Source organism: Cyanistes caeruleus, chromosome 4, assembly GCF_971803275.1.
Source record: "Cyanistes caeruleus chromosome 4, bCyaCae1.hap1.1, whole genome shotgun sequence".
Taxonomy (NCBI): Eukaryota; Metazoa; Chordata; class Aves; order Passeriformes; family Paridae; genus Cyanistes; species Cyanistes caeruleus.
Window position 1 is genome coordinate 15,682,339 of NC_141704.1, and position 26,281 is coordinate 15,708,619.

At 38.9% G+C, this 26,281-nt stretch overlaps 1 protein-coding gene across 1 annotated transcript in view; it reads right to left on the reverse strand.

The window, feature by feature from the left end:
• Positions 1-8,608: 8,608 nt before the first annotated feature.
• The window catches only part of CERK (ceramide kinase), a 43,140-nt gene continuing 25,467 nt past the window's right edge, over positions 8,609-26,281 (reverse strand). The window contains exons 7-13 of the mRNA XM_086886866.1: positions 25,719-25,793; positions 24,047-24,199; positions 23,141-23,246; positions 20,409-20,479; positions 15,551-15,756; positions 12,275-12,483; positions 8,609-11,355 (exon numbers count right to left, since the gene is read on the reverse strand). Coding sequence (XP_086742992.1) covers positions 11,256-11,355; positions 12,275-12,483; positions 15,551-15,756; positions 20,409-20,479; positions 23,141-23,246; positions 24,047-24,199; positions 25,719-25,793 — 920 coding nt within the window. The 3' untranslated portion in view covers positions 8,609-11,255. The remainder of the gene's footprint in view (positions 11,356-12,274; positions 12,484-15,550; positions 15,757-20,408; positions 20,480-23,140; positions 23,247-24,046; positions 24,200-25,718; positions 25,794-26,281) is intronic.

The window sequence follows — 26,281 nt, forward strand, 5'->3', positions numbered from 1 at the left end:
TGTGTGCTGGAGCAGCAGACAGACAGACTGAAGGAGTGCAAAGGTGGAGAGAAGACCAAAGAAACAGAGCAGTATTATAGTAATACAGGCCAGTAATACAGGTACCATACTTGAACTCCAAAAAGGGCCAGTAAAACAAAGTAATGGGAATTGTGAGAGAAGTCAGGATGGCAATGAGGAAGTGGAAAAACTGGGGGAGACCAGGATTGCTCAGCAATACTACTATGGCCATAAAAGGAGCAAACAGGGCTGAGTCTGAGAGACAGGAACTGGCAGGGAAAATAAAACAAAACCACACCAGATCTAGTCAGGTTTGCTCCCACATCCCATACACCATGGGGCATGTGAAAATGACAGATCATCTGGTCCATCCTTACAGGCTCTCTGCCTAACAGATATGGCAGCTGATTTTCTCTATTTATGACATTTGACCACTTTCTTAGGGCAGAGCAAAGTGGTAACTAGAACAACTGAGACCTGGTGGAAACAAATATTTAAGCCATTTTTCATAGTGTGCCCAAGAAATACAGGCAAATACAGGCAAATTCAGCTGAGGTGGGAAAGGTGGTATATGAACAAGAGTCCCAGATGCTAAAATTTATGATTGTACTTTTCCCCTGCTTGACCTGTTTCTGTCCTTTTTTAAGGAAGGCATTGTTCAAATTACTACATAGCATCTATCATTGTTTGATCACATTGAATCCTGTAAAGAAAATTAAAAGTAGAAATCACTAGTGTGAAGTGACAAGTAATTTGAACTCAAATGCGTTACTGCAAATCTCATCTGTAGGGAGGCATAGGAAATGGAGTTGCCAGACTACCTTAAAAATGACTGCTGTTATTTGAAATGTGGAGTTATTTTCAAGAGAACTAATTTTCAGTAGAGGGAGCTGCAGGATCAGGTCAGACTTAAAATTGAATAGCAGTCACTGCAGTAAGGTAGATTTAAAAGTATTTATGTTAACATGCAGAATTATTAAACAGTACCAGGGGGTTTATTATCATAAAATTATTTAAACTTTAGAACACTCCACAGCACCTTAGGGTGTGGAAAAACAAGTGACGTATATAACTGCATGTGGTGGCATTGTTTGACGTTTTTACTGAAAAATAATCTTCTCTTTTCTTGGCTTATATGCACTGATTTGTAATATAAAGACTCCAAAAGCAAAACAAAGCCATACTTCTTCCCTTATTGAAAGATAGTGGCAATATTTCCGATATAACTGTAGACTGCAGGTTCAGAGATTCAATCAGTGCACATGGGAGAGCAATAGGCAGGGTTCCCTGTGCTGTCTCCATCCGCTGATATTTGTATGCAAAATAATCTGCTTCTGCCCAAAGGCAAAACTTGAGTGTGTGCAATTTTCTGTAGATGTGTCATTTTCAAGGGTTATCCTTTAGACTCAGAACGCGCTGAGCCTTTTTCCTCTGACACATTTCTACCAAGGCAGGCCAGCCAGTGACATCTGAGCACTGTGCTGTTCACAGATGTTTAGCATTGCTCAGGCCAGTGAGCCTTCTCTGTGCTGACACCACTGCGTCAGTAGTGTCAGCCAAGATGGAAAAACAAGACCTTGACAGGTTCTTGAACAGAGAAAAATGAGGTTACAGCAAAATATTTGATGTTGTTTACAAGTCTCAGCCTACATCCAAGAATGAAAGGAAGTCTTCCACAGGACCTGCATGAAGAGGTGTTGAAAATAAATACACCCTTGTCACAATAATTTCATCATGTCAAATTGCTCCCAAATATTCACAGTCAAAAATATGCTCTACCACAGGAGCAGCAGCAGTAGAGCTGCTCTTCAGTCACTCACTGCATCAGTCCTCTCCATCCCACATCCATGTCACCTGGCATGTGACACAAACCTAAATGACAAGGCTGTGCTCTTCCACCTGAATTCTTATGCACCACATAGGCCATGCTGCCCTGAATGAAAGGTCATGATACAGCAACCTTCCAGTGTCAGTATTCTTCCTGCTCATTAGGAGGTTTTAACAGGCTGGTATTCACAGAATAACAGAATATGCTGGGTTGGAAGGGACTCACAAGGATCATCAAGTCCAACTCCCTGCCCTGCACAGCACTATCCCTGTGCCTGAGGGCATTGTCCAAACACTTGCCGAACTCTGTCAGCTGGTGCTGTGACCACTGCCCTGGGGAGCCTCTTCCAGTGCCCAACCACCCTCTGGGGAGGAACCTTTTTCTAATATTCAACATAAACCTCCTCCAACACAGCTTCAGGCCACTCCCTCATCTCCTGTCACCGATCACCATGGAGAAGAGATCAGGGCCTGCCCCTCCCCTTCCCCTCATGAGGAAGTTGTCACCGCAGTGAGGTCTCCCCTCAGTCTCCTTCAGGCTGAGCAGAGCAAGTGACTTCAGCCACTCCTTGTATGGCTTCCCCTCAAAGCCTAGTTGGCTGAGAGAAGAGAAAGGCAAATTAACAAACAAGAGCTTGGGGAGAGCTTTGGGTAGGCAGAGAAGCCACCACAGCCGTGCCCCAGAGCATCTCAGAAGCCATGCTACTCAAGCCATTATTTAAACAATGGAGCATGAATAACTTGCTGGAGGCCACCACTCATGAGGTCAGGCTTACTATGTCTTAGTGATCTGGGACTTGCATCAGGACCTTTCAGCCTTTCCAGTAAACATAATCACCTACAAGTGTGTTATTTTTAGACCTGACTTGCCAGTGCACTGGCTTCCAGGCCTCATGGCTTTCAGTGAGTTGGCTGTGCTCTGTTGCACTGCAGTCCGTAGTCACTAAGTCCATTACAGACATTGTTAACACCATCTCAGCCCTCTCCTCTGTTTTGTAAGAGTTGTTCTGTCTGCTCCCTGTTGGTTGTTGCTCGCAGTGTCACTTCTGCAGTCTGGAGGCAGAGCATGGCTTGTGTCAGAGCCATCAGTGCTGAGCACATCCTAGCACGAGGTCCTTTGCCAGGCATGCTCCACACTGGTGCTCCTGAGGGCCACAGGTCACCCCTGCTCACCCATACCAGCTGCCCAGCCATGGAGAAACCCACCTCTTCCTCCTGGTACAGGGCCAGGTTTCCCAGCACATATTTCAATGTGTGAAAGACAACAACCGCATGGTCATCAACAATATGCAGTCTTCTGCTTAAATGTCTGAGGCCCCAACCCAGAGCTAATGGCCACTTCATTTCCTGATGAATGTCAGCTGATTATACCTTCACATGGCCCATAGCCTGTTGGTGTTGTCTAAGGCATCAGCTGATGTCAGTAGAAAGCGCACAGCAGGGGTCATTATGGCCCTGTGTGAGTTGTCCAATCTTTCTGAATATAGCAGAGATGCATTCCCATCTGAGTAGCTTCAGGAAAAACACTAAAACCAGTGACTGTAATTCCTTCCACTGATACCTTGCATTAAGAGCACAGGAAGGCATTTTCCACTCCACAGGAAGCTCTGGCTGTCACTGCTATGGGCTGTATGTGGTGCCCTGGAACTGAAGAGAATTCAAATACAGCTGTTTGTGCTTTTAAATGTGAACAGCATTCGCTCCCTTAGCCAGTGCCCATGCCAAGTGGAGAACAGAGTTCTGGTATCTCAGTTGCTTTGCTGGAAGGTAGAAACCAGAACTCCTGGTAGAAACCAACACAAGCAGCCATAGCCTCCCAGTCCCCTTGCATGTTCAATGTGAGGTGCATTGTGCTGGGTTACTTCAGTAAGGGCAGCGTGAATCAACAGCCCTTTCATGGCCTCCTTTTTCCTCTGTTTTCACTCCAGTGAAAACACTGAACACTTTTTCAGTGAAACACTTTTTCCAGTGAAACACTGAACCTTTGCTAATAATTCCTGCTGTGCTTTCTCATAGCAGTGTTACAGGGCAGATTTATCCCAAACAAGTGAAATTTCCTCCGGCAAATGAAGGCAGGGCAGATAGCAATGGCCCTCAGTCCCAAACCTGAGCAATTGACACAGGTACAGTGCAATGCTTTATTTACTGGGTGGGTGGATTTGGACTGCTGAGTCTACATAGCCAGTGATCTTTGGATATTCCTGCTCACTGCATCCCCCTTCTGCACTGGTCCATGCATTAGTGCCAGGTGTTCCCACCACAAAAGCTTCAAGATGGACTCCCTGAGCACAGGAAGCAGCAACCTTGTGCTTCTTCCCCACTTCATCTTCCTCCACTGAGTCTGTAAACTCTTTTATGCAGCAAAAATTACAAATTCTTCTGTTGGCTCAAAGCTTTGCCTGCACACAAAGGAGAACAAATAGTACTGTCTGCTGTTCTGGTAAAAGAATACACCTATGTTTACTCTTTCCCAACCGTACTACCAATGTGTTGAGGATTTTATGGAGGTCTTTACTAGAAAATTACAAGTAGAGAAAAAAACAGATGTTCAGGTTTTGCCTGTTTTCCATAGAAAATTCAAATACTGTGAGACACAATGGAAATTGGAGGCTCCAAATATCTGAGAGCTATTTACTGGGTTGTTCCTTGGTCTAGGGGCAGGGCAGCATCTACCAGCAGAGTAATCCTCAGAGTAGCTGTTTATCTAATAGGTATTGCTGAAGGGAAATACCTACTTTAAATGCATCCATCAGAGCTTTTAACAGCATTCCATGAAAACATGGTATCTGTGTGCTAAATAGTATCTGATTTGATTGGAGACTTTATGCAGCTACTCATTCTAGAGCAACCCTGTCAGTACCAGCTCTCTTCTACAGAGCCTCTTTGGTGGTAAACAAAAATCAGCTTCAAGTGGTTTTTCATATCAATAGATACTTGAATATTGTAGGGTTTTTCCTTCTCTGTCTGAATAGTAATACTGTTTGGGCAAAGAACAGGAGGCGGAGAGGCAACAGAATAGCCCAGGGAGTGAATTCCCCAAAGGCAACAAACTGCTCTCTGTGTTCACGTGTACAGCAAGGGAGATTCAGCTAAGTGAGTGACCAAGAGTTTCTAACTAAAAATCTTTAAGAAATCTGTTTTGATAGCTAATCTGCTGTCCTGAATATCCATCACTGAAAGCTCAGAAGAACCGATTATTCAAACACGTTCTAGGAATGAGTATTTCTGTGGGGACTTCTGATGTTATGAGGTCCATGGGACAGACCCTCAGCTGTGTGAATTGCTATCCTACCACCTTGAGCAGCAATGAAACACTAACCTAGCATTTCCTCTTGTTGTCCAATCTCCCCTTTCCTGGAATGCAGCTGCTAAATATTAACATGAAAAACAATATTTTGGAAATTAAATTGAACAGTCAATTTCAGGGTGTTTCACATTGCTACAGGAAACCCTGAAACTGCTTTCACAGTTCTCCTTTAACAGCTCTTCTAGCTATGCTGCTGTTATGGTAAAGTTTGTGAGTGGAAATACAGAGGGTGACACAGCATTTTTTTTAGAAATATGTCTTCATAACGGTGATGAAGCTTTTAATCTCTCTGCCAGTTGTAAATAGTCAAATTTCTAACAATCTACTCAAGCCTCTAGTGCTAGCTTTACTGTGCAGTTATAGCACACACACCCAGGCAAAAAACCCAGGCATTTTCCCCAAAAAATGGGGGGAGAAAAATGGTATTTCTTTTTCTTATTTCTTCTTTTATTTTTCTTCTTTTTAATACTTGCTTTGCAGTTGCTCTCTTTCATCCTTTCTGGAATTTGGTCTTCATGGATTTTTAAATTTGCATCACTTCTGTTATTTGTTTAATGTTTGTCCTTTATGAATAATTATTTTTCCACTTATATTTTTCCTGTCCTATACTGTTGGAATGATGAAAAAAAAAAAAAAAGATTCAAAACCTGTTAATTTTATTTATTGCTGGCGGATTTCTATAAAATAAGCCAGAAAATTGCACCTTAGGTGAAATAGCTACCAACAAGAGCAAATCATCCTTTCAGACATGCAAGAGTCACAAAGGAAGCTAGCACTTTTTGAATGCAACCTCCTTGGCAATTTTGGTAGGTACATATTAGGAATCATTTCTCAACAGCAGGAAATTGAATAAAAACATAGTTAATCCTATCATTGCAGAGTATTTGAAAGGCATGACTGAAGAATGATGCCCCACCCCATCCTAATTAATTGGACTAGTCAATTAATCTAGTCAAAGACTAGAAAGCAGGTCAGAGAAGTCTGGGAAGATTCTTGCTTCATTCTGGACAGAACTCATTTACTGCAACTTAAACATCAGTTAGAATCAGTTAAATTACTTAACTCTCCTGTTGAAAAGTTCAAATAAGAACAGTGTCACTAATGAGAATAAAAATGATTAATTCCTATTACTCATTTACTTCATAGGGATTAAAGCAAGAGTTCTAGGGAAATTAATTGTGTGTTCATTTCTGGGCCTCTCGTTAGAAGAGGCGCTGGATTGTGTCCAGAAAATGGCAACGGAGCTGGGGACATCCAGAGCACAAATCTGAGGAGCTGCTGAGGGAGTTGGGGGTGTTTATTCTGGAGAGAAGGAGGCTCAGAGGAGACCTTATTACACCCTACAACTACCTGAAAAGAGCTTGCAGCCAGGTGGGGGTTAATCTTTTCTGTGTAAAAGCAATAGAAAAAGAGAAAATAGAGGAAATGGCCTCAAGTTGAGGCCAATATGAGCTTTAGACTCAAGTTGATCTTTAAAGTCCCTTCCAATCCAAGTTCTTATGAAGTTGTGTCAGGGGAGGTTTAGATTCAGGATTAGGAAAAGTTTTTTCATGGAAGGAATTATCAAGCACTGGTGCAGGGTGCCCAGGAAGTGGCTGAGACACCATCCCTGGAGGTATTTACAAGACGTGTAGATGTGGCCCTTAGGGACATGGTTTAGTGGCAGAGCTGGTTTAAGGGTTGGGCTCTATGACACTAAAGATCTTTTCCAACCTAAATGGTTCTAAGATTCTTTTTATCCTAATACTTGAATTGCAAGACACATGTTTAGAGAAAATTCTGATTCTAGACCATCCTCCTCAGGACAGGGTAAAAAAATGATTGAAAAGCTCAGAGGTCAAACTAAAGACAGAGAGACCCCTCAGCAATTACAGTTAGGAGCAGAACAATGTCATCTTGGGGAAGATTAAATTAATTTCTTGCCAATTAATACCAGAGTAAGACAGAAATAAACTCAAACCTAAGTGCACCACCTCCTCTCCCCTCTCTCTGCCTCATTCTTATGCTCAACTTCACTTCTGACTCTTCTACCTCATCCCCCCCGTCTCGAACAGTGCAAGGGGATGGAAAAGTGGGGGTTCTAGTGAGTTCAACATTTTATGTCTCTTCTTCCTCCTTCCTGAGGAGGAAAGCATCCCAGTATGGGCCACAGTTCCTGCCAAAAATACCCACTCAGGTATGTGCTCATCCCCATGGCTGCAGCCCTTGCTAGGAAATTTGCTTCAGCATGGGCTCTCCACAGGTTGCAGCTTTCCTGTGGGCACATCCACCTGCTCCAGTGTGAGGTCCTCCACAGGCTGCAGGGCAATCTCATCTGGTGCCTGGAGCACCCCTTCTTCTTCACTGACCTTAAGTGTCTGCAGGATGTTTATTTTCCACTCACTCTTTTCACAGCTGTTGAGCAGCACTTTTTACCCCATCTCATTTACCACAGAAGTTATTAGCAATGCCATCCCATGAGCACAGCTTTGGCCAGAGGCAGGTCCATCTTGGAGCTGGCCAGGGAAATGACTGTCTGACATGGGGGCATCCTCTGCTGCCTTTGTCCAGCTGCCCCAGCGCCTTCAGCTACCAAAACCTTGCCACACAAAACCAATACACTTCAGTGTATTGAATGGTCTACAGTGCTGAAAAACATGTTCTCCTTCTGTGTCCATTGTTTATCTACAAAGAACTTGTTTAACTTATTAGAATACATGTTGCAGTAGAGACAGACACTTATTTTTTCACGCACAATAGCCAATCTTTATTCACAGCTCGTATTTATATGGTTTTCTAAAGGCATCATTTTTAATTCTAATTGCTTAGTAACTTACTGCAACTTAGTTCATTGGTTAGTAGTTGCTAGTGTATGTGTTCATCAAAGACTTTCTTCTCTAAGGGTGTTTACAGTCTTTTTTCATGGGTACAGAATTATTCTCATGGTTAGAAGTCTCTTACAGGTGCAAACTCCTCTCTCACAGGAACTTGTCAGGCCAGCTGTTAGCTGTACTTAGCTAAAGTAGCAGGCCTGAGCCATGATTTTACAAGGGTAACAAGGCTCTTATTTTACAAGGCTTTACCTATATACAACACAAACACACTTCATCTGTAGCAATTATAAAATTCTAGACCCCCCCATCTATTTACCACATGCTCTTTATAGTATAATACACATTTCACACTTCTTAGAACAGCTTTTCACTTCCATAATCATAACAATTGTAAATACCTGCATTATAGTAAGTTTCATATTTAGTTTACTCTTGTAGAGTTGCTTAGTGCTAGCCTAAGTCCAGCTTCACTAGCTGCTTTCCTTCACTCTGTTCACACTCACACTTGCCACAGAGCTGTCATCAACCCAACTGGAAGGCTATGAATTGCTTCCCTTGGTTTGATCTGCTCATAGTGGCTACACAAAGCATACTACTGCCAGATTTCTGTCAAAGTGAGATTATTTTTTCAAATCAAGTTGTGAAAAGAAGGAAACCAATGTACTGTTGTACAACGCAGTTTTATTTTTTTTTTAATGAAATGCTCTAGCATCATAAAACAGAACACATTTTCTAATCTTGAAGCCAGCAAGATTGGGAAAAAAGAAAAATCAAAGCTGGTTTTCCTGCACATAATTTCCATACTAAGATTACATTTGGAGAAAAAAAAAATCCCTAGAATTAAAAAGTAAGCAGACATTACTTATACAGCTCTCTTAAAAATAAACTGGACATGTCATACAACTCACATATGGTGCTTTGCTAGTTTAATATGCTACAAATAGAATTATTCAAATGCAACTATGCAGCTTTTCTATTACATAAGATCTTTAAATTTTATTATGTTGCAATACCTTTATTATTTACTTCACACTTCTTTACCATACTATACAATGATCTTTCGTCCTTTTCTGTGGCTTTTTCTCAGAAAGGAGACCTTCACTGTGGCTTTCTTTGGAAACACCAAGCACTCCACTGCAGATACTCAAATAGTCAAAGCATTTCAATATACATTCACTATGAGATTAAGTCTCCATTTTTCAAGTAGGGGGTCTCATGACTTGCTAGTAAGCTAATGGAAAGAGCTGGCCAGTATTTATTCCAGTTCTCATTGATGAGTATGTGCTCTGGATAGCTGCAATGCCTCAAATTCCGTCACTTTTGGTAAGCTGAGTGCGCACCATTACCTCCTGCACAGGAATTACTCTAACCTGTAAGTCTGGGTACTCTCAGATATTCATGGATTAACCATAATAACCATAGACATTTTTTAACAAATAACACTTTCAAAAAATATTCACATTTATAGAACTGCATAATTTCATTTTCAATGGGATGATAGTTCAAAAGAACTGTTTCACTTATTAAACATGGCTTTAAAAATACAGTATATGTAACACCTGTGCTACAAGTGTCAGAAAAACACTGGATGAACCAACATTTCAACTCATTGTATTAATAAGGAAAGCAAAGAGCAGTAGTTTTGGAAAAGTATTCAAGTATTTCCCTGAAATACTATATAACAAAATAAAGATCCTAAACTTTGTATGATTGTACTTGAGGCAAATATAATTTGCAAGTGCTTTTTGTCATATAGAGCAATACGACTAATACTTTGTAGCAAAGATACATAACACAATTTTGATAATACACAAAATTGGAATGTAAGTAACTTCAATAGAAAAAAATAACCTGCCATTTATAACAATATTCAAGTGCTTCAGTAATGAAATGACCAATCACTGTGGCTTACACTGACCACATATATGACAGACATGAAGTTAACACAAGCTGGATGACAGAAGTACCAATAAATATACATGAATACAGAATCATCAGCTGTTTGGACACAAAAAACCTCAGACACAGTCAGTTTTAAAGAGAACTTTAAACTTATAGAAACACTAAAAAAGATAGAATAAAACAGGGGCTATCTTCTGTCCTCAAACAGGAATAAGTTGGTACAAGAAAAGCAAAATTTAGCCCCAGCCCAGGACACAAAGCATGTATGTGCCACAATACACAAAACTATATACAACTTAAATAATCACTCCATAGCTCTATATGACAGTCTTAATGTTATTTGTTATAAAAACAAATCAGCACAGTGGATTCATGATTTGTCAGATGCCCATTTCCTCCCTTGGCCTCACAAAGCAAGTTATTTTGTTTCATTTTTAGTTAAAATATTTTAAGGATTTTCAATCATCAAATAGTATTTCTAAACTTAACACTTCAACACTTATTTTGCAAAGACATTTTAACGTATGGAGCAGAATGTCCAAAGAATTGTGCACTGAAGAGGGAAGCTTTTAATGAGTTAGTATCAGATATTTTTAAAAATTAAAACTTGCTGGTGTTTGAGAACTTATTTATATTTTCCTTTCCTGTGCCTTCCTGATATTATACAAGTGCTCCTGCAATTTGCTTGCAAGACTTTTCAGTTGCACTGTGTGGTATTTGGTATCATCCAAACAGTCATAAAACCTTTTATAATCCCAAAAAGCATGATGCAAGAAAACCTTCAAAGACAGAATATATAGGATGAGGTGTAACCTGTATATAGTTGTGCTTTTATTTTTCAAATATCTGTACACTATTATTGTTATTACTTAAAGCCAGGAATGTGTGTTTGAATTGCATTGATAAGTTGCAAGGTATTGTCAGAATTACAAAATGAGACTTAAATGAAAAAAGAAAAGCTAATGACAACACCATTGTCCAGCATTTAAGCCACACACAGCTACATAACGCTCCCAGCAGAAAACATCTTCTCAGATACTGAAAATGTCTTATCTTGGTGCCAGTGGGAAGTCCAATGTTTCATAACATTTAGGTATTATTGCAACACAACTACTAAATTAGCTCTCTAGAAAAGCAGAGAGAATTTATCAGTCATCATGAATACATAGATATAGGCCAATCCCATCTTTTCTAACAATAGATTACATTGCTCCAAGATATATTTGAATGATTACAATGCTGTTTTTTTTTTTTTAAATGACACAATACAGTAGGTTGTCTAAAATTATAGTGAAGCCATAAAAAAACCCTAGAAGTTTAAAATACTTGTCAATTTGACTAAAATGCATATTTACTCAATTTCCTTGAGCTTTTATTTTTTCTTCTCCCCATTGGAGGAACAATGTCTATAGCAATTGTTCAGTGCTACTCCGGCTGCAGGCAGCTTCATCTTTACAGTTTTCCTCAATTCCCCTTGCAAACAGTTTCATTAACTGGCAGTGAACCCTGAAAAATATAGAAATTGGTAAGAAATGAATGGATACCACATGTTTAATTCTAACAATTTAATTCTAATAATCCATTAATTTCAAACAGCTGGACAACATTTCTTACTCCTGACTACAGAAACCACACCCTCATTTTAGATACAATCTTCCCCTGCTAAGAGGGCTGGATGCTTTCATGTATCCTCTTTTACTCCCCTTGTCCACACAAGAAGTTCTGTGGCCACTTAGATGAGCCAATCTTTTACAATATACAGCATTTATAAAACTCACCTTTGGACTGCTAAGTGATTATATTTTAATGCAACACTGTTGTATGCAAATATTATGCATTTGGTTCCCTTTGTTCTAAAAACAACAAACAAAACAAGAAACCAAAACTAACCCTAACCCAAACAACAAAAAATACCTTTTAAATTTTAAAAACTTCTTTTCTAATTTGATTATTTGCACAACTGCAAAATTCTTTCTCCATATGTGAATACTGGAAATAAGACTCTTTGCTGTGTGCAAAAAATCACAAAGTATGGCACATACTCAGTATTTTTGTGAGGCAAAGATGCTTACTTAAGCTAAACAGGAAAAACTATTGCTCAGAGTAATGAGGCATTCTATACACTTAAAAAGAATCCTTTCAACACCAGCTTCACTTTCAGCACTTTAAACACATAATACCAGTTCCTAGGAAGTATGACTTCAAAGGTAGGGCTATCCATCTCACTCAGAGTGATTTACAACATACATGGTTGCAGTATTCTCTGGAAAGGATTCAAAATTTTAGTAAAAATATTTAGGTTTATTATCAGAAGACTCAAATTTGCTATGCACAGGCATCTTTTTGGGATATCTTTATAGCATCTTTAAAATCAACAAGAAGGTGTAATGAGATCTGCTTTATAGACAGAAAAATCAAAGCTTACCTCACTTCAATTGCTGAACTATCCAGAGTTTCTCCATCACAATTCCAGGTGCTATTAACAATATTACAGCAACAGGCTGGATGATCTCTGCAGAACTGGCCGAAACGTTTCTTTCCTATATCCATGACATTGCTTTCATTGTCTTCTGAAAGTTTTGATGTAAATTGAAAACACTTCACCCGATAAACATCTACAAATGGAAAGTCAAACTACAAAAACAAAAAAACAAAAAAGAGCATATCAGGAAATGATAAATAAATACATTAGATGTGTGAAGCAATTCAGCATGTATTTTTGTACTCAAGGAAAGGCTGTCCACTCCAGTTTTCTCAAGAAGCTTACCTGAGATACAAAGTGATAGTTGTTTTTGAAAAGTTGCACAAGTCAAAAACAATAAAGCTGAAATAAATCTTACTTCTTAATGGTCACTGTATAGTGCCTATTACAGCAAAAATGTATAACAAAAGCTGCATGAAAGACCATCCCACCCTGAATTCACCTCTTGTCTGGCCCTGGACTGCAAGCTGGTGGATATAAGGTAAAGTGACTCAGGTCTGGGCTGTGGGAGGAGAATACATGCACAGGAGGATTAAACCCAGCATCTTGGGGGTGGAGAGCACAGCCCCGGGACTATCAGCTGCCAGGCTGGAACAGACACACACATCAAAGTGGGGAGGAGGAGAACATCTGGGTGTTTGGGGAGAAAAGCCTCTGGAATCATTGAACACCCACCCTCTGCTGTGCAGAGAAGCCCAGCTGCAGGGGCCCTTCACCCCGGGCAAGGCACATCCAAGGGACATCCGCATGAGGGACAGCAGAGGGGGTGTCACGGGACAGCAGAGGGGGTGTCATGGCACATCATCAAAGGCTGCCCTCAAAGGGGTCCCCAGACCCTGCACCACAGCACTGCACATGATGCAAAATGATGCAACAGAGCCACAGTCTTGCAAGGGACAGTGTCAAACCTGCCCCCTTTGGGGGAGGCACCTGGGTGTCCATCTGCCCAAATGTGTATTAATCCCTTGGAGTCTATGTTTTTTGGCAGGGGACTCTCACCACCAAGACAACCAGACAGAGGGAAGCAAATCTACAGAATGGTGACATGTTTCTAATGTGTCACTCTGCCTTGTATGACTCCCTCCCCCCTCCTTTTTTGTAAAATTTCTTTTCTTTATTTTCTCTTTCTTTTTCTTTGTCTCTTTTACTATTAAATAAAATATATCCTTTTTTTGGTATCAACAACTAACTTTGCTTGTTTTTAGAATCTTCCTGGGTTCGATGCCTTTTATTCAGAGACTTTCTTTGCTCTTCTGTGCTTAGACTGGATTGCATGAAAGGTTTGGATTGTATCTTTGCACCATCCTTAGGACCTGTTCAAGTAAAGTCCTTAAGACACATAGGCTTTCCTGAAAGTCTTCTGCTTTTGCACTTGAAACAATGCCATGAAGGCAAGAATTCCATGGCAGTGTGGGCCCTTTACCTCTCAAGCCTTCCCTCAGCTTCTGTGATCAAACTACAGAGCTGGGGGTGCATGAAAATAAGAACAGAGGGCAATATTATTATGTTCCAAAAAAATTTAAGTAGTTAATTCAGCTAGAAAAAGCAGGTCCATTAGAAGACTGCTCTTAAAACCAAAGCTGCAGATTTACACTACAATATTGGACATTAATTGAAGGGACAATAAATTAGAGGATGCCCCCATTTTGCCCTGAAAGCAACTTAACAGATACAGAGCTAACTATTCAGCAAGCTGTATCGAATACAGACAGGTCATTTAGCAAAGGCCATGGAGTATATCTGTGTGGGTCTATAGGAAGGGGATTGCAGGGAAGCAAATGTGAAGAAAGTTTACTCACAAACCAGTCTGTACTGATGTACAGTCATACAGTCACCCTTTTCTTCTTTTTTTTTTTTTTTTTTAATTTCCTTAAGTTTCCAAGAAGGGTTTCCCACGAAGGATTTTTATGATGCACACTAACCTGAGCTAAGGACACATATACAACCCTGCATTTATTCTCCACAGCAAAACCAGCATATTCCAGGAGAGAAACGGGAAGCATTGGAAAGGAAATGGCCATAATGACAACCAGAAAAAGTAGAGATGGAGAGACCTCTTGGGTCTTAAGTTCCCTCAGCTTTTAACCATAAATGAACTGTGAAGTCATAAAACTCTATGCTTGGAAGCAATGGCTCCTGGACTCAAAGGGACTCACAAAACTGCTCAGATGTAAATGTTGGTACCCAGGGCTGCATTGTCACCTGTGTCTAAGCAGAGAGCACCCAAGCTCTCATGTCTCAAGCATAAGCAGAACGTTGTACCTTGATAAAGGTTACAGCCAATTTGAAAGGTAGCCAGGGATGGCTTCAAATGATTGAAAATTTCAAGGAAACAGTGTGTGAGGAGTGAAGGAAAGAGGAAGAGATTGAGAACAGTGGGAAGGACAAATATGGACACATTCACAATGTGGAAATAAAGGAAAAAGAATCTATACTAATTTTTTCACAGTGGAAGAAGACTAGCATCATAACCACGTGAGATTTGTTATTGCTTTTATACACTAGATATGACATTAGTCCATTGTTCAGATAATTTCCAGAAGATGCTAATAATATCAAGGTTGTGACAAATATTAGATATGTGTAGTCACAGTCATAGCTCTTTTTCAAGAGATATTACAATCCAAAGCAGTGATGAATCTTCCCGCCTGACAGCTACAACACATGCAAGAAATAATTTTGAAGCTGAATGCATAAAGCTCATATCCTGGTCACTTATATGTAGTAAAATACTGCTAAAAGCCTGCAGTTTATAATCAAATTGCAGTTCTGGTAACTTTCTTCTAAATCACATTTTTATAGTTTACAAAAATGATTTATTATTCTTCACCACATCTACCTCAGCTATTCATGCTGTGAGTAGTTTTTCAAGCTGCGAGCAGTTTTTCATGACAACTACATGAGAGCACAGTTGTGATAAAATAACTTGAAATATTGTTCAAACAACAAATAACATGGAAAATGTTACAAAACTGAATTCAGTTGGCAAAAGCAGAATTTTGTTAGAGTCCTATGGCCAAGGAGTTGACTTTGGTAAAGTGTTTTGAGCTGCTTTTTTTTTTTTTTCATGGTACACACGCTGAGATTGCATCACCCAAAATGTATAAATTTAAAAAAACCAAACCAATCTGCCTTATAGATACTATTTCTGTCCTATAAGAATACCAATAATTACACCTTTGATAGACTCTGTAATTCAGTGTCAAAAGGAATACATACCTGATCATCTTGGTTTGTGTGCCTGACAAGATACCGTAGGAAATCAAATCTGGAGCATTTCCGAACTAGAATGAGGTCTGCTGAACCATCTGCCAAATGAGCTGCTGGTGAAAGACCTTTTGGACTTCGTGGACAGGCACAGCTCATATTTACTGCATTGATAGCTAGAAATTTCCCTTTTATAACCTTCCATTCTTCTTCACCTTCTGAAACACATCAACAAAGACATGGAGATATGTAATCATTTGATCTACTCACAAGAACACTAAAAAGCAATCAATGGCAACTTAAAAGTTTTCCCTGGGCATATTCATGTACTGTCAAAAAATATCAAAAATAAACTACATTTAAAATTATATTTTTAAGTATCTGTTTTCCATACACTAACAGAGAAAGTTGCTTTCTCCCTTCAGACTGTGACTATCTCCCATAACTGCTTGCCTGCTCTGGCATACGCATGTCAAATTCAGGATCAGTGCTATTCGGGAACACCTGCAAAGCCACAGGAAGGAAAAAGACAGAGGCAAGTTACAACTTTTGTATGAAAGCTCAAAGGGATTAATTCTTCTAAATTCTAGTTTTTCTCTTTAACTTGTTATGCTTAAATAAACAATGATGCAAAGATTGTGGTTTAGTATTTGGTTTCTAAAGCAATATTCCTCTTCTGCTTCAATGCAGCAACTTAATGTTTTAAAAAAGTCAAAGGGAAGGGATGAGTCAGGCTGCAGCAAGGACCAGTAGGAAGGATATTAGGAGTCTGCTTCCACTCTTGCCCCAGATGTCCCTAGATTAGAACTATTAACAGAGTTGAAATGTTCCTGTGTGCAAATCTCCAGAGATTTCTGGAAAACAACACAAAGCCTCTTTTCAATACCTTGAAACTCTGTTGGAGATTACATCTAGACTGAGTTTAAATGTGTACTGGCATTGATACTAGCAGGAAGCAGAGGAATTTTCTAGAACAAAGAAGCACTGGCAGACAATGCAGAGTTACTGCCTAAACTGTATTTTCTTGAATATGGATAAAAATACATGAAAAATGCATTTTTTATTTTTAGATTACACAATTATCACAATAAGAAAAAGTCAAAAAGCTTTACCAGCTTTAAAAAGAGCCAAAACACTCTTTTTCTCCTACCAATATAAGTAGACTCATTTCAAATGAACAATTCCACAGAAGTAATGACTGCAAAATAGACTATGGACATACATGTTGTTCTAAGACTGGAGTGCCTAAGAGAGAAGTGTCACTAGGAGTAAAATTAAGGAATGAATTAAAAAAAAGCAGAGATTTTGAGGAATGTTAACTGGTATGGATTTGAACATCTAATATTATTCAGTTCCCCAAATTTTGGTTAACTTACAGTGACTTTCAAGGTACTTTTCTGATGGGATTACAGACAATGCTTATGCTATGTATTTCATGTCATGAAACTCTGATATTCCTTACTGTTACAGTTCTAGGAACTTCATATTTACTTTAGAGAATCAGTGTTACAATTGTCTAGGTTATTTTGAACCTGAAGTCTATGCTGCATTCATTTTGAATTGACAGGTTCCAAGTCCTATACATCAGGGAAAATAAAAAGAAAAAAATTGTTCCCAAAATATTTTGTAGTTATTCTCCACTCTTTGAACATCTCTTGTTTCTTGGAATTCATTGAAACTTCTTACTATCCACCTGCTAGTAACAGAATCCAAGAAAAACATTTTCCCAGGAAAAACATGCAAGCTTATAATGCAGCAAAAGACTTAAAGAAAAAAAACCACTTTATTATAATTTTTCCATCTAGACTATCCCCTCTACCTCCTGAGAAACAAATCAGAAATAGCAAGAAAAAGTCACAGCTTTTAAATTCAACATTTTTGGTTCATTTGCCACATTGCTTTTTAGTATTGCTTGCTTTGCTACTGATCTTTTTATGTTGTTTTCAAACATGACATTACGGAAAGAAATAATTTAAATCAGATTCAAAATGTGCATCATAAGAGAGATGAGACATACCTAAATGTCAGACTATAGAATGACTGTTCAGGCTGCAGGCAAATGACAAAACCCTTTGAGATGAAGGCAACTGAACAGAACATAAACTGCTGGAACTGGAAAAAACAGGCATTTTCTGATGCACAAACAACAGAATGCAAACATCCCCCTTTACTGATAAATCCTTTTGCTGTTTCTCTGAGAAGCATCAGTGATTTAGTCATCGGTGTGGCTAGATATGTGTTAACATTTAAAGTATGCTCACTGTAGTAAATAACTCTCAATTTACTTAAGGCAAAATGCTTATTTCTGTTACTATAATAGATGGTTTTCATCTGGTATAAATCTCAGCATGTTACCCAAGAACACCTTCACTGTTCAAAGTAAGTGAAAGTCAGGGTATCAATCACATTTTACATGAACAACTGTTTTCATAACCATTTTGCAGTGTGTACTACTGTAGCAGCAAATTATTTGCTCAAAATATCCTACATTGGGGCAGTCATAAGCAGGGAGTGTATAAGTGGCAGTCATTTCAATGGCCTATTGTGTACACACACTGCAAGTTGCTGAAATCAGCATAAAGTACTAACACTCAACATTTACTCAGCACATCCAGATACTCCTGCACAATACAAAGAATTATGTTCAGCAACAACTAATCAAGCATCCTTCTAAACTTATCTGAATTATACACAAACTTAGCAGGCACGATGAAAGAGTCAGCCAAGACACCCTGCTGAGTGAAAATCTTATCTGAAGCAGAGATTTAAAATCCTTTCTATTGTGAATCAAAAGTAGCTAGTTGTATTGTTTCCATACCAGTACTGCATGGATAACAGGCTGCAAAGAAAGACAGCTACCATTAGAATGGAATAAAGTAAACCATGTCCTACATAATCAGCTGCTCAATGCCATCTGCAATGTTGGCTAAAACTGTCTTGATTGCTAACTAACCTGTACCTTTGTAGTAGTTCCTCTGCTGGGTGTAAGGTAACAAAAAGGCAGATGTAAAAACCCAACCAACACACACGAACATGAAAAAATGCAAATAAAACCTCTGACAAACAAAAGAAAAGAGGTTGGTAATAACTAACTACAAGAATTTCTCAAAAAGACAAATTATTTTCTTACCAAAAAACCTACTGAAATATTTATATTATTATTTATATGCACTATTTATACTCTATAAAAAAATTCTTTAGCTTAATATGGGCATAATTAAAATAACCCAAGAAATATTCTGATCTGACCATCTCTTGACTGTATCAAAGATCTGAAAGCAGCAGCTAGGATGAAAACACTAAACATGTGTAAGAGGAATTCAAGTTACACAGAAATCTTTATGCTACCAGTGAATATCCACAGTATGATCATCTTTTTATTAACACCTAGAACCTGGCACAGTCACAGTGCAAAAAAAGTGTAATTTTAAGATAATCTAGGTCATAAGGACCAAATGCTTGTCAAGAAAATTACAATTGTATGCACTGGGCTCTACAAGAAGAAATAAAAACAGAGTAAAGGCAGAAAGAATCACCCACAGGAAGCCTGCTTGCTCTTTAAGAGGGATTTATGATGAACAAAAGCGGGAGGCAAAACTCAAGTGAATCTACATATGTTCCTCCAGCAAGGCCACAAAGCAGCAATATCAGAACGTCTTCCTACTAGGATGTAGTAGCCAGACATAAAGAGATACAACTAGGGGAATGACTGAACAGAACTCATTAACAGTTGTCTACATGAGAGGAAAGAAAAGTTATGCCCATTAGTAAAAAGACCCACACATGTGCACAAGGGTTAGAAAGGGATAAAAAAGAGAATAAGGATAGCGTAACTAGAGAAAGAGGACAGAAGCCTCATTTATCATTTAGAATGAGCATTGGTGGGATGTTGTACAGAAATACTAAAATCCACTAGATCAGCTACTAGCTGTCCAAGTTCATAGCTGGATAGTAGGGTGACATTTACGCTAACAAACACAAATTTTTAATCCTGATCTATTCTAAAAATTATCTTAATGAACTGCTTCCTTCTATGACAGCTCACAGTTTATCCATTCAGTCCTTCTCACAAAAACCCATTGTCCTAGCTCACAGAATAATATTTTTCCTAAAGAAACTAAACACACTGAAATATACAAGTAATTAATATAATTTTATCAGAATTTTCTGAGGTTTGGGTGAAGAATATTTTTCACATACTTAGAAACATAGTATCATAGAATCATTTTGTTTGGAAAAGACCTCTAAAATCAGAGCCCAAATGTGAATTTAGCACCACTAAATCATATCTGGACAAGTACCAAATTCATTATCTTCTGAACCCTTCTACGACACCACTTCCATGGTCAGCCTCTTCCAATGCTTAACAATCTTTTCCATGAAAAGATTTTTCCTAATACCCAAACTAAACCTTCCCTGGCATAATTTGAGGTAATTTCCTCATAACCTGGAAGAAGACAGAGACCCCCACAAGGCTGCACCTTCCTTTGAGGCAGCTGCAGAGCGTGATGAGGTCTCTCCCCCGAGCCTCCTTTTCTCCAGCAGCCCCAGCTCCCTCAGCTGCTCCTCACAGGACTTGTGTCCCAGACCCTTCACTGGCTCTGTTGCCCTTCTCTGGACATGTTTCAGCACTTCTGAAAGTGAAGGGCCCAAAACTGAACATAGGATTCAAGGTATGGCCTCACTAGCGCTGAGTACAGGGGGGCAATGACACTTACACATGTTTTCTGTAAACTGAAATAAACAATGGATTACACCAAGTAACTCAAAATGTTTAAAAAAACAAAATACATGCACACTTGAACTGGTATCTTACGAAAAAGAATAATTTATGTAATACTATAATATTTTACTTTTTTTGACAAATTACCCTCATGTTTTAATCCATGTTCCTGGTTTTTCTCTGCCAGCTCTTTCTCACTTTTCTTGCAAATGCAGCATCTGAAAACAAAAATACCATTCAATTCTTGAAAGACCTCCACTATTACTAATTTCAACTTTTTTACTTTACCCAGTCATTACAAGATCTTCCCCCACCACATGTTGCACCGCAGCACTGACAATCCTCGTGTGGCATGAATCATCATAGCCCTGCAGGCAGTGCAGTTATTTAAGTACAGTTCTAAAGATTACTGGATGTCAGAAGTAGCAGCAGCAGCAAGCCACAAGATCACAGAGGTTGGAAGGGATCTCTGATGTGATCAAAGTTGGTCTTACAGGATCAGTATCTTAGTCATGTTTTGGGGATTTGTGAGGGTAAAGTCCACAGACCTTGGGGCACCTCGTTCTAACATTTGACTGCTCTAACAGTGAAAGACACTGACATACTGAAGACAGTCCATCTCAAAAGTGATGAGCACAGGGCAAGAATCATTCCTGACCTGTTGACTTCCCTCCTGCTTAGAAAACTCAGTGTAAGGTAGGCTTTCCTTGCTGCAAGGACATAATGCTCACTCAGATACAGCTGTTGTTCACCAGGATCCTGAAGTTATTTCTGGCAGAGATGCCTTCCATCCAGACAGTGCCCAGTCAATACTCTTGCATGGGACAATTCCACCTAAGGTACAGGACATCTATGCCTTCTGAACTTCAGGAGATTCATATCAGCCATTTCTTCAGCCCACAAAGATCCCTCTGAATAGCAGCCCTGACTTTCAAGATAAACTACACCTCCCAGTCTAATATCATCCATAAAACTGCTGAGAGCACGCTTTCTGAGACTGTCCCAGCCACTAATGAGGATGTTGCACAATATTAGGCCCAATATTCCCAAGGGACACCACTAGTAATTGGCTGCCAGCTAGACTTGGCATTCACAACTTTTCTAGTAGTCCAGCCAGTTTCTTACCCACCTACTTATCTAGTCCACACCTCATTAACTTAGTTTTAAGAGTACTACAGCAAACAGGACCAAAGGTCTTGCTAAAGTCAAGGTATGTAACATCCAGTTTCCCCTTCATCCAGGAGCTTGGGGACCTGTATGGCCTGAGGTGAGACTATATTAGTAAAAAATGGGGTAAAGGAGTAACCTTGCAGTCTTTTCAATACATCTTATCACTATGTTCACCATGCCACTAAGCAGCAAGCCCACAGTTCCTTCAGCCCTTTGTTATGATCAGTATATTAAATAATCCCTTTATAAGAAGCAACACCCTTCACATCCCTCACTGATTTCAACTCTGACTGAGCTTTGGCTTTCTCAATTTCATTTCTGCATGTTTAAGCAACGTCTTTTGAGTTCTTCCGAAGTAACCCATTCCACTTTCACCTTGTCTTTACTATTCCGTTCCTTGCTCATCCTAATTACTTTTCTATCCAGGTTATTCAAGTTTCTGAGTATCAAAATGGATAATTCTTGAACTTTGAGGAGGTACCAACTAACTCACTTATGCCTCTTTGTACTCCAGAACAGTCTCCCATGGAATCTTGCCAAGATCCCCAAGTAAACCAAATGAAAGTCCAAGGTTGCAACTCTACTTTTTGTCTCGTTCACTTTTCTCAGAAGATAAAACTCTATAATCTCACAGTCAATCACTGCCAAAACTGCCCTCAACCATCCCATCCCCACTTTTTATCTTCTGTAACAAGACCGGCAGATCAGCTGTTCTAGCCAGACTGTCAATCACCTGCTTGATCAATCTCATTACCACACTCCAGGGTTCTCTTAAATTGCTTGTGCCTGGCCCTACTGCCCTTCAGGCAGTTATCAGGAAGTAAAAAAACCCATATGAGGCACCAGGAATTCCTTACTCCATTCCTGAGACCTGGATGACAGCTTTCTCCCTCTGGAGCCTCCCCTGCATCAGGGCACCTGATGGGTCAGGATAGTTGCTCCAGTCTGATCTCCAGTGTGTCACAGCACTAGCAGAGCAGTCTTATTGTTTCTGGACAAAGTCTGTGGCTCCTCTGTGACCTGCTGTGCTGTTTGGTGCTGTGACAAGTACTTTATCTCTGATAGCTAAATCCACATATAAAGAAGAATAATAAATACTAGTGCGTAACTTCAAACACGTGAAAGCAAAGAGAAAGGAAGGAGCGCTGGGTGATTAAGGCAGGCCCCCCCAGCTAAAGAAACAAGTGAAGAATATCACACAGAATTCATACAGCATCATACTAGTATACAAAGAAACAGGCTAAATAGGCTGATTCCTGAGAGGACTTGTCCTCTGGACAAGCCATGCCAGCTGTTGCTACAGCACTAAAACAACTACTAAAATAGATTCAGTTACAATGTGAACACTTGAGAATTTCTGACTACTACTTCCATTTGTAGAAGCTACAAGGCATCCACATTTTTGATTTCTTAGTAGTAACACAGCATAATATCCTCAGCATCTTGTAACTGGGTCCTGTGCTGTTATATTTTGCTTCACTTAAAATTGAGAGAGGAGGAGAACCAACTAACAAAATTTTATTAGATTTTCGTTTAATGACCTGTTAAAATGAAGTGTCCTTTTTAATGAGTCAATAATTGCTTTTAAAAGCTTATCTCTTTTAGAGTAAGTGTTTTCATATTAAAACCAACAGTTCTCTAACCTCTATTTATGTACAGGCCTTTATAAATAGTTCACACCAAATATCCAGAGATAAACATTAGCTTACCCTGTTCTGCAGCTCTCTTTATCTCGTGGAGATCCATGTGTCTGTTTTGCTGGTTGATAAGCAATTGTTCCTTCATAATAATGATGAGAAAGAAAAGTCTTGAAGCCTACATAAAAAAGACATTATGCAGCATTAAGTCATTATAAATCCACACAGCAAACATCTATGCATACATTCCTTGATTTTTCCTCTCCTTCCTTCTCTAAGGACTGCAAAACAAAAGTAGCCTTCCTCAAGCTCAAAAGTCTTTTTCTTACAATGTTTTAGACTGTAAGGAACAAGAAAATACCATAGCACCACTCCTATGTTTTAACGTTTGTCAGAAGTGCCATTGTTTCACTTGACATCTTTAAAAACCATCTAAAAATTTAGTTATATATCAGTGCTGAATCTTAAAATTGGCCTGCACAAAGATTCTCATCATGCATCTTCTTTCCCTAACACATGATAAATCAAACAAGGCAAAAGATGCTTTCCACTAGCATAGGATTTATCCAAGTATTAGGTAACAAGATTAAATCACTCATCTCTTTAATGAGTGCTAGAATAAGGACAAAATTCACAATTCATTCAGCTGAATGGTCAAGACAGAGGAGTTCCTCTATCTCTTGAAGTGACTAAAAAGAAAGTCAAAATTATTAGGACAGAGAAGTTATTACTTTTCAGGCCATTTTCAATGGGTGGCACATGTTCAACACAAATTTATTGAGCCCACTCTCAGTGTTAAGCCCAAAGTTACAGAGCTTTATATAATGTGATCCAATATACTTGGTGCTACAAGGAGTTTAAAATCAGGTTCAGTCTGTTTCTGATGTTTACAAGCATCAAAGAGGGTTGGAGAGAGTAAACCAACTGCTTCAATACGTTTACATGCTCACAAAAGAATGTAGTAATTAAAAAAATTACCTGAGTAGTCATATCTCATTGGACCCATCCACCGCTTCTTCTCACTGTCTTTTAATATATCTCCATAAAAACCATAACCCAACAATGACACAGAGTATTTCAAAAATGTGTTGTTGTGATGTACAGAGGAGACATCCAGAGGCTGACAGTCACCTATGAAGATTACAAATGCAAGGGTCTGTCAAGCCATATTTTATTTGCAGCTGCAAGCAAGATAGTAACTTTAACATTGTAAAGTCATTAAAAATAAAAAATACATATTGCATTACTTCCAATATATATGACATAAGTGCATATACTTCATACACATGAAGAAAAGGAAAAATATTTTTTAATACTAATTTAACTTCATAGTTTAAAAGCATTAAACATTAAGTGAGAAGAAAGGGCTCAGTATGCCAAAAACGTATAATGAAGAATTGACACTCCTTTGCCCTGTAGCAGTAGAAGGGGATAGATTTGCAGAACTATTTAGATTGGAAAAGGTCTTTGGAATCATCAATTCCAAATGTTAACCCAGCCTTGTCAAGGCCACTCTTAAACCATGTCCCTAAGTGCAACATCTACACATCATCTAAATATCTCCAGGGATGGTGAATCAACCCCTTCCCTGGGCACCCTGTGTCAATGCTTGACGGCCCCTTTCCCTAAGCAGATCGATGCACTGCCTCCTGTACATCTCCTGGGTACTACTTAAACCTCTTTGTCAGGATAACTGAAGCTGGAAGGAGCCTTTGGAGGTTTCTCATCAAACCTCCCACTCAAACCAGGTTCAGCTATGAGGTCAGATCAGGTTACTCAGGGCTTATCCAGCCAAGTCCTGGAAATCCCTAAGAACAAAGAGTACATCCCTTTTCTGATGTCCTCCTCATGCAAGCTTTGGAATGATGGTGGGAATTGCATGGATGTTTTGGGATTTTTTCTTTTTTGCTTGTTTGGTATTTTGGCGTTTGGAGGTTTTTTTGTTTCACAGGGAGATTGGACCAAATGATCCACAGCGGTCCCTTCCAACCTGACCCTTTCTGTGATTCTGGGACTTCATAACACAGCTAAAATACTATGACACACTAAAGCCACATCCTTCCAATCCTAGTCCAAAGGCCTTAACTCCACAGGTGCTGAACAGAGTTCACCATAGGTTAGTAAGAGAAGCACAAGTGTAAATCTTTGCAACACAGATCCTAAAACTGCAACTGTTAGATACTCAGTAAAGATACCAGAAGGTGTCCTAACCCTAACTTGGCAAGGGAATATTGAATTGCCCAGGACAATTGGACAACCATCACAAAATACTACTATTCAAGTGTACATGCATTGCTCAAAGCTTTCTCTAAGATATTCATACAGAGAGAGAGATATAGTCCAACACCTGATGCTGCTTATTGTATTTTACTGCTTTCAAAAGAATGACAGAATTCGAGAAAACTTAAGCACAAAATTTTCAAAATATTATATCTTGAAAACAATGAATTACAGTACGGAAAGCAATTAGTTTTTAATCTCTTGTATTTCAAATCAGAGACTTAAATCCCAGAAAAAAAACCTTTTTATTTCAACTCAGACATTATGTTCAAATTATATTTCACAGACATAAAGAAAAAACTAAATGAAAATAGTATTTTGGGCTACTTTCACCATTTTCATAACAAAACAACAAACTGTGACCACCCACCTACAATAATATGAAGAGCTGAAGTTACTGGATCAGAAATGCCAACAGTCGAATAGCATATGCAATCTGTTGATCCTGAAAAATAAAAAACTAGGCATCAATTTGTATCTTTGCAAAACATTATTGGCACAGTCCTCCAAATAAAAGCATTATGTTCCTTGGGTTTGCTCCTTTCTATTTTATGGAATAAAGTAAATACAGGGATACTATATTATTATTTATATTATTTAAACTGTAATAACTCCCACCCCCCCACCCCCCCCCGTGAATACAAGTTATTGCTCTCCATACAATGTACAAACATTTCACAATATAAGCAATAAATATGTAGCAGTTAGTGAAGGAAAGTAAGTTAATTTACACAGAAAATTTCATTATTATGTTATAGATTCTATATCAAATGAGGCAGGCATACATTGATTCTTCTCTGTTTAGGATTTCTTGCTCATTGAGATCTCATAAAAAGAAGATAAATTGACTGGTCTGCTGTTTTCTCTGGTACTGATCTAAATTACAGGATGTCATTTTATATCAGAAACTTCTGCTCTGTTCTATTATTTGAA